This window comes from Amphibalanus amphitrite, unplaced genomic scaffold (genome assembly GCF_019059575.1).
Source record: "Amphibalanus amphitrite isolate SeventyFive unplaced genomic scaffold, NRLGWU_Aamphi_draft 000027F_arrow, whole genome shotgun sequence".
Taxonomy (NCBI): domain Eukaryota; kingdom Metazoa; phylum Arthropoda; class Thecostraca; order Balanomorpha; family Balanidae; genus Amphibalanus; species Amphibalanus amphitrite.
This window is the reverse complement of record NW_024881523.1, coordinates 1554315-1563344: the sequence shown is the minus strand read 5'-3', so window position 1 is coordinate 1563344 and position 9030 is coordinate 1554315. Positions and strand designations below refer to the sequence as shown.

At 48.2% G+C, this 9030-nt stretch overlaps 1 protein-coding gene across 2 annotated transcripts; it reads left to right on the top strand.

Annotated features, from left to right (window-relative positions):
• Positions 1 to 2286: 2286 nt before the first annotated feature.
• On the top strand, positions 2287 to 7351 carry LOC122363986. 2 transcript variants are annotated; one of them, XM_043333917.1, is made up of 5 exons: positions 2287 to 2448; positions 3683 to 3872; positions 4310 to 4491; positions 6161 to 6261; positions 6731 to 7351. In XM_043333917.1, the coding sequence occupies exons 3-5, from the start codon at positions 4353 to 4355 to the stop codon at positions 6911 to 6913; spliced, it is 423 nt and encodes a 140-aa protein (XP_043189852.1). In that variant the 5' UTR covers positions 2287 to 2448; positions 3683 to 3872; positions 4310 to 4352; the 3' UTR covers positions 6914 to 7351. The 2 variants fall into 2 exon arrangements, with proteins under 2 accessions (XP_043189852.1, XP_043189843.1); XM_043333908.1 differs by having other exon boundaries at positions 4291 to 4491.
• The last annotated feature ends 1679 nt before the right edge of the window (positions 7352 to 9030 follow it).

Sequence of the window (9030 nt, the reverse complement as noted above, 5' to 3'; positions counted from 1 at the left end):
CCTATTATATCACACAATTATAACTTCCAGTGTGCACCAAGCGTCCTACTCCTCAAGCTCTTAAAACGCGTGTCAGCTTTGATAAATTCTGGATAAAGTTTGAGATAAAGTGGCAAAACATCAATGTCGGCATTCCCCGTAGATCATTTCTGCCATTTTCGGCTTTCCCCGCAGTCCGGGGCAACGCCGAAAAAATCACTTCTTTGATATTTTTAGTTTGTGCGCTTAACGGTATGCGAATTCATCAAATGCGCCTGGTATGTTTGAAAGGCAAAAGACTGGCCTCTCGAATGACGCCAACAAGAATAGCTTATGTTGTCTACCTTGCGTGCTACGGGCGTCAGAAAAAAAGTATTCGGCATTCCCCCAACTTCCCCTATATCGACATGTTTTCATCGGAGTCAAGTTTCTATCGAACACGTTGATAGATAGATAGATAGATAGATGTATTCGAACAAGATCCATTATAAAACAATGGCTTTTCACTAGTTCACGTAAGCGAATTAAAACTTTGTGGACACGGCGAATCAGACATACCAGCTGGCAGCTACAATCACGCACATGATGAAGTCAGGTATACCCTACTGCGACTTAACAGCGCGTCTGACCGCAGAACGGAACCCGCACGTTCCGGGCTCCACACCGACACTGTTCAGTAGCCCTACTCCTCGGTAGCACAGCCGTCTCCTCCCTGCCTCAGTTCGGATAGTCGGGAGCGTGTACAGGCTGGCCTGCCTCGTGTTATGGCTGTGGCGCTGATCAGCCCGCAGACCAATAGTCGCCATGATGCTTTCAGGCTGCCCTGAAACTATAACCCGCTCGACCGCACACACAGTGTGATATATCACAAGCTGTTCAGCAGTGAGCCACTGCAGTTGTTCCAGGGACTGAGATACATGGTCATATCACCTCTTGCCCGTCACTACTCGAACGCAGAAGTTGACAAGTTTTTGTACACGTCGAAGCTGCGTCATGCCACACGAACCATACACTGACAAACAATACCGTAACACGGAAAGGACAAGTGCCTCGACAATGCATTTCAGTGTCACTCTTGGGATCACGTGACGTGCATGAGTCAGAGCAATAAGAATGCCCGTGCACTTTAGTTACATTGTCGATGTGCGTTTCATAGTTGAGATGGCGGTCAACGTAAACACCCAGGTTCTTGGCGGCTCGCGACTCAGCAACAACAGTGCCACAAAAGTGAAGGGAGACTAAGGGCAGGTCGCGCAGCATCGCTGGCGTACCTAATACGACCATTTGTGTCTTAGCTGTGTTAAGCATCATGCCGTTAGCACAAAACCATTGATACATACGGTGTAAGGCGTTCTCCATACAGGCCATGCATTCGCTGCACGTCACGTTTCTTTCCGCTGACCAACAGCTGTGTATCATCTGCATACTGGACAATTGTTACATCATCTGAGACACTGAGTTGAATTCAGTGAAATGCGTAGAAAAATGAATCTGAGCGAAGAAGTGACCAGAAGTGAGCGAGGAAGCAAAGAAGTGACATGACAAATCTATACTTCCTTGTAAGCCGTATCATGAACTTTGAGTATCCAGAGTCGTATAATGAAAATATGGTGTTATGAAGTAGTACGATTACAGTAATGCACAACATTATATAACATAAGCCTACTTATAAGTAGTTAATTACCTCAGCAGTATGAGAGCGCTGGAGCACTTAAGTATATGAAACATTCCTCTGTGTGATGAAGGATGACTTATAAATCGTTCTATGTAGGTATGAAATTATAAAGGCATTGAAAGAGGAATTAGTAGGAAGGTACCTATTATGCAAAACAATAACAAAAGGCAAAGTAGTGCTATCAAAGACACATATCACAACGTTCGCAGAGGCATATCTAATCAACTCGCACTCTCAAACTGCCATAACACCTTTCTTAATGACATTGTGCATTCATATAGCAGACGTGAAGTAGTTATTCTCTCGCATAGGACGATAATATGAGTGTCACAGATTGGGGTTTGGCACTGTCTTTAGAGAATGTACTAAGACAAATCCTTATCCTTCTCCATGAATGGAGGCACCCGAATGAATCCCCGCTGGCGTCTGAGCGCCTGCCTAACCACATTTACCACAATTTAGGTATCCCGTCCACATATGTACCGGCTGACTGCTCTCTCAACGTTGGTACGAAATTTGCACCTCTGCCCTTCGTGTGACTATGGTCATAGGTCGGCAGAAATGGACGAAAACAGGACCGGCCGGCGGCACGGAGGGGAGACGGGGGAGGGGAAGGGGAGGGAGAGGGGAGGGCCACCGTCACAGTCGCGCGCGGTCCTGCCGCGAGGGTCGACCCCGTCCGCGCGCGACGGAGGTTGTGAGGTACTTAAATACTGTTGTGAATGCTCGCCGGCCGTGGTGGTCGCTCATTTGGCGATTTGTGAGAACTCGAAGGAACTGCTCGTTCGTGACAGGTAAGGAATGGGAAGTTTACTGCGGTTTGTTGGTGTGGGTCTGCTGTTACGAAGCGACATAGGTATGTATTTGCCATTGCATATTCGAAACAATAGACGATAAACCCATTATCACACGATCATTATGGCTGTGTTCGCCCCTGCTCCTACGAAGAAAAGAAAGAGATAGAAGGTCAGGCGGGCTCGGATGAACGCTGTACCTGTACCAAAGGTCAGGTCAAGGTAAGGTCAAGAGCAAAAAGTACAGGTTTCAATACATTATTGGCTGAGGAGCTGAGTTGGGGAATAATAGATTGAGATTGATACTTCAGAAAACGTTATTATGCTATCAACACAAGGCGCGGTGCGGTACCTACATAAAACCTCATCAAAAGTCCAAAGTCAAGGACAGCTCAAATCACCAAAGCCGACCTATTTAAGAGGATATGTGCGACTTATGTTTTACGACTCATTTTACTCACAGAACTCAATGACCATACCCATTCAAATAGCTTGATATTGACCATAATTGGTTGAAGTTCAGGTCTGTTACGGCGAACGACGACGAACCGGAGGACCAAACGTTAGACGAAACGATTAACGACTGATAGGTATTTATATTATGCTGGAAATTATTGAGATAGATGACTTAGAACTGACGCATGAAGCGAGCAGGAAACGACGAGACGAGAATGAATGTGAATGAATGACAGATGAATGATATAAAACGAGCAAGGCGAGTCGATCACTTAATTCAAGTACGAAATGCGAAAACATGTAACGAATATTTTCGAAGCACACAAGTTCACAAACTCGTTTTCCAAAAATGCAAAAAATACATCACATTTCATAATCTCGTGATAATGTCACACGCGCGACGTAACAAGGTGATCCGCTGCGCGGCGGCAACAAGGTCTAAGTTAGGTCAATGTCAGTACTGAGGTCAAATTTTGAGGGTGGGCTAAGGGCTTTAAGAAAAAAATGTTCTACCTGATGCAATTGTTCACGACAAATCGCATGGTGCTAGTTATTTTATTATATTTCTTGTTATATTATTGTATCCAATTTTTATATTCCGATTGTTGAGAAATTCATTGATATTGCAAAAGTATCGAATGCAACCATGCATGCAAATAATAGCTGTTTATTTTGTCTTATTATTTTGCAGTACCTATTTATAACAATTTGTCATTTTACATTTCTGTTTCGCTCATTTTATATTCTATTTCGTCCAACTCCCTTCGCCTTTTGACAGCTAAAGTGCGATGCTCGGCTTTCGCTGATCGGCATAATGGGGCGACGAAAAGCACCTGAGAAGATTATCAGGAAGCCATTCATTCTAACAAAAGATGAGCCCGATTTGGTGCTGGAAGATCTGCCTACGGAAATGTTGTTCAGGATTATGAGGTTCCTAGCAATTGATGACCTCTATGCAATCCGAATGGGTATGTAATAAATATGTATATTATTGTTTGTAATGTAATGCCTAGATGTAGGAGTAGCTAATCGGTGCTCTCACGCTGGCTTTTGCTAAGGGTGGGTGTAATAACAATTTTCTTCGCGTGTCCTTTCAATCGGTTTAGGGTTACAGACTGCAGCATCAACAGAAGTCCGACGTTTAGTTAATTTTTAATTGAGCTTATTGTCATCCGTTTTATTGAATTTATATATGAATTACAGGGCCTCGAAATTAGCGCGTCTGGCATGTCACAGTTGTGTTTGGGGTTACGAACCCACGTCTTATAGACGATCAATTGTTCCGCTCCGATAGGTCCGCTCCCTTATGCAGCCGGCTATCGGTGTAATAAAATACACTCGCACGGCAGCCGCCCCTCTCCCAACCAGCGATGTTCCCTTCCGCAGCCAGTCCCCGGCTGTACAGCGTCGCCGGGGCCGAGGTGCGACGAAGACACTTCCGCACCCTGATGTACACCGACAAGAGTCTCCCGGCCGTCATCGACGACGCCAAGCTGGCCTGGATGGTGTCCAACATGCCGCTGCTGCAGACCATCAACCTGGGACGCGTTACACCCGAGTGCCAGCCGCTCTCACTGGGCGTTATAGGTCAGTGGGCGTTATCGCTGGGCGTTATTGGTCAGTGGAGCCGGCGCGGGGTCGATGGGCGCTCGCTGCGGCGGACTGATGACCGAACTCGACTGGTAAAACGCGGCGCGAGATAGGGACCAAATAGAGTCAGCTTCTGTGAATTGGTTTGGAAGAACCGACCGTACTGATTGGGAATGTGCGTGACCAGACGGTCAACGGCTAATGATGTGGTACTTTTATTGTTGCCGTGAACTGTGAAGTTAATAATTCGTGTTTAACCCGGCAGGCGGTGGGCCTACCAGCCACCTTCCGCGCGGTGGGGGGGGCACTTTTTTGCCCCCCCCGTATCTCCGAAACTACTGGACGGATCCGGAAAATTCAAACGGTGTTCGATAGCCCTGTCAAATTTGTCGAAGGAAACCAAATTTCATTGACCTCGGGGTCACCGATGACGTCGCAGGTCAGGTCAAAGATAAAATGTTTCACCGTTCACGGGGCTTCTAGGGAAAGCGCTATAACACCGAGTAAAACGCATTTTGTCGAAAATCAGCGATAAGGCGCCAGTTGTCTAGTACATATGTTGCTATTAGAGGTCACTGGTCATACCAGGTCAGGTCACAGGTCAGGTCACCAAAGGTCACCAAGGGTCACCACATGAGCCCAACTTTACTAAGGTTATGCGATGCATGTTTTATGGCCAGTTTTTCATTTCCAACTCAATGGTGTTGGTTATAAGACCATCAGGTACGGTTTAGGTCACTTTCTGGTGGAGGTCAGGTCAAGGTCAGGTCAAAAAAGGTCAAATTTCAAAGTTGATATTTTTGCATAAAATGGGTATCGATTCGATGCAGCTCGTCACGGGGAGTCTAATGGTGGTCTTTGTTTTGCGCTACGAGGTCTAGAATTGCTAAAAATCGAGTTTGAAAATTTGACGTCATCAATTTTGAACAGTTTTTTCGCTATAACTTGGCCAAAAAAGAGGTATCGATCTTAAATTTGGTATGTAGATAGAAGGCGGTAGGGGCTATCACATATATTCCGCTTTTTTCGAAATTCAAAAAACTTTTTGGATTTTTTGGCTATTATATTCAAAAAATCTATTTTTTTATTTTTGGGGGTCAAAATCCAAAAAATTCGAAAAACCGAGATAGCAGTTTTGTAGCCCTGTCAATTTCACACCTTTTATGTCTAAAACATTTTTATGTATCTCTAAAGCTGTAGGCCTGACAGCTCTTCCCGCGAAACCTTTTTTTGGGTCGAAAATGGCAAAAATGACGTCACTCTGACGTCATAGCGGCCAACCTATCGTAGCCTTTGGAAAAATTTTTGGTCACCATGTGCGCTAGCTGCTCCCGGGAGGGTACTGAAAGTTTGGTGACGATCGGCGCAGCGGTTCTCGAGATATATCGAAAAAACTAAAGGGGGGGCAAAAAATTGCCCCCCCCCCACCGCCTGGAAGGTTAATAATTGATAAGTCTCTAAAATAGTCAAATAAAACATGCAGTTTACAATAAAATAGCCGAAGTACTTTAAGCAAGTTGCCACACCTTTGAGCGGCATCTTAGTTCCAACATGTCTCTTTTGGGCTTAAGCAAAAACAGTAAATCTCAACCTATACGTAATCAATAAACACATCATATAATACCAGTTTCAGTTATCTCACGGCATCCACTGTAACGTTTTTCAGCCGAATACTGCTCGTCTCTGAGAAGGATCGACTTTCGGCGGTTCCGGTTCACGAGAGACCACTTCGAAAAGTTAATTGCCAACTGCCCCAATTTACTGAAGGTGAGCCGAAACCAAGGACGATGTTATGGAGGATGTGCTGCTAATTGCAAGCACGACAATCGCCACAGAGCTGATGGAGCGCAAGTAGTTAATGATCGGCAAAAGGCACACTTGCAATAAACGACGAGCCGTGTATGCTTTCGGGAAATCGTTGCCGGCAAACACTCAGTAAAAAACGTGTTTCATTGTTCGTTATCCGTGTGCTACTTGCCCGTTTGACGTGCAAAGTGCGAGCTGTGTCAGCCGTCATACCATCGTCCCCCCACCCCTCCGTACCGACGCACTTCCTCTCCCATCTGACCTCATTCGACGCTGAGCCATCGACGATGGTGCCCCCCCCCCCTCCCCACCCCCACTCTCTGCAGCTCTGTCTGTGAAGCTACGGGTGGATATTGGCCGACAGCGCTACTGATTCTGATACGGCTACTGAAGTGATTGCTGAATAATGACACTGATGTTCTCGTTACAGAGGCAGTACGGCGTGCGATTCCGGATGTCTATTTATGAAGAGATCGACGACTTTGAGCTGCAGACCTGCGTGAAGATCACCAGGCCAGAACCGGAGGAACCAGTCACGTACCGGAGCAGGAAGGGTCGAGAAAGAAGCAGAAGATCAGTAGAGGAGCCTGGAGCTCAACGTGATTCGGTATGAGATGCATTAAATGTGGACAGTTGTGGCGTGGTTTATTTTCAGCGGTGGTGTATTTTCTTATGTCGTTGTTTTTCTTATGTCGTCGTTGTTATGCGGACGTCGTTTGACCTCTGCATTCAGCAATATGAATATCATGATGAACAGTGAACACCAATGAACGCATTGAAGTGGTTGGCTCGTGGTACATTAGTTTCGCTGAGAGGTCGAATGGGCTTGGCCCAATGGTAAAGTATGATTATAGTGCTCGAATCAGTTCCTATCTGTATGCAGATACATGCTTTCAAAAGATGTTCATTGTGCGAGCATTTATGTGCCTCCTTTTTTTAGTTGACCGTTCATTTTTCGTTCTTACTCCGGCATCGAGAAATTCGACATTTTATTTAACCGAGTGCTGATGCGTATTTCCTGTGTGTGTACATACATATTTTCTCACCATAACCTGCGGAATCTTAATGGTTGTTTGTAAGCTTTGAAGTCCCCTCTGCAGCAAGCATCCCCGAGGAATGCTAAGATTTAGTGAAGGCCCTGCCTACATATATGAACGACAACTGACAAGGAGCTCACTGTCAGTGTAAACTGCAGATCTCCAGAGTCATTACACAGTAAAAACAAAACCAAGCCAAAAAATGTCATTCAGGCCTGTATTTTTTCTTTATATAACCCGAAAGTCGTGACATCTCTACAATTTATAAATGCAAAGCAAAGCATTTAAGATTCGCGGAATATACCAGAGTGCAGCTGTAAGACACACCCGTTAATGTTACAATGCCCGTGTGAAATATGTAATGGAATGTTCACTGGACATCGTTCAGTTTACAGCCACATGTTACGTCTTGGCGGTCTTGGAATGTGCAGTCATGGATGAAATAATACCCTCACCATGGTCCATCCATCCATGGTGTTATCTCATCCATTGTGCAGTCTAACACCACACAGCTTTTCAGATACCACCGTGCACACAATGAGCAATAGCACACACGAACACCGCTGATAAATATCACGCAAAATTCATTCAGAACTAACACCTTTCGTCACCAAAGATTCGCTTGGCATCACGCGCCGGGCGCCGGGGTGACGGGCGCCTCGAGCAGCAGCTGGCCGGTCCGGGTCAGCCGGCACGTGACCAGGTCCGGGTCGACGTGTGTCGGCAGCGGCAGCCGGCGCGCCAGCCGCAGCTGGCAGCTGCCGCCGTCCCCGGCCGTCTCCTCGTGCACGGCCTCGATGGCCAGGTGGCGGCCGCTGACGCGCACCTCCACCTCCTCCGGAAGGAAGCTGCTCACGTCCACCGAGGCCAGCACGCTACTCTGGCCACACTCGGAGGCCGGCGACCCGGACCGCACCGCCACCGGCACGGTCTCCTCCTCCTGCCGGGCGGCCGCCTCGGCCTCCAGGTCAACGACCTCGGCTGGCTCATCGGCAGCAGCGGCGGAGGGAGCGGGCTCGGCAGGCGCTGCCTCAGCTGGCTCGAAGACATCGTCCTGAGATTTCTCTGCGAGGTTCTCCGCGCTCTCTGAGCTCATCTCCGGATTCTCTTCATCTTCAGCAGCCGCTTCAACATCTACAGCCACGTCAAGTCCATCAGACTGTTCAGCTTCCTCTTCCTGCGCCTGCTCCTCTTGGACCTCCTCCTGATCGGTGCAAGTCTTCTCAGTACGGCTCTCCTCAGTCTTCTCACCCTCCTCAGCGGTCTTTTCCTGTCCTTCTTTGACGGCCGGAGTATCGTAGGTGACGGGCACCACCATGACCTTCCGCTGGTCATGGGGGCACCGACCGCACCTCTCGTTGAGTTCGGCGGCCGGCGCCTCCAGCACCAGCTGGCCGGCCGGCGTCCAGCGCGAGCTGAGCTGGTCGGCCCGCACGTGCTGCGGCAGACTCAGCCGGCGCACCATCCTGCTGTGGTTGAAGCCGGTGTCGGAGCGCTCGCGATGGCAGGCGGACACGGTGACCTGGCCGTCGGCCGACAGCCGGACGCGCACCTCGTCCGGACGGTAGCCGGCCACGTCGACCACCTGCCGGTAGGACTCTGCGGCGGGCCGGCAGCACACCCGCTTACCGCCCGGTCCCTGCAGCTGCGGCGGCAGCTCGAGACCCCTCTTCAGAGCGGGCCGCCGCAGCCA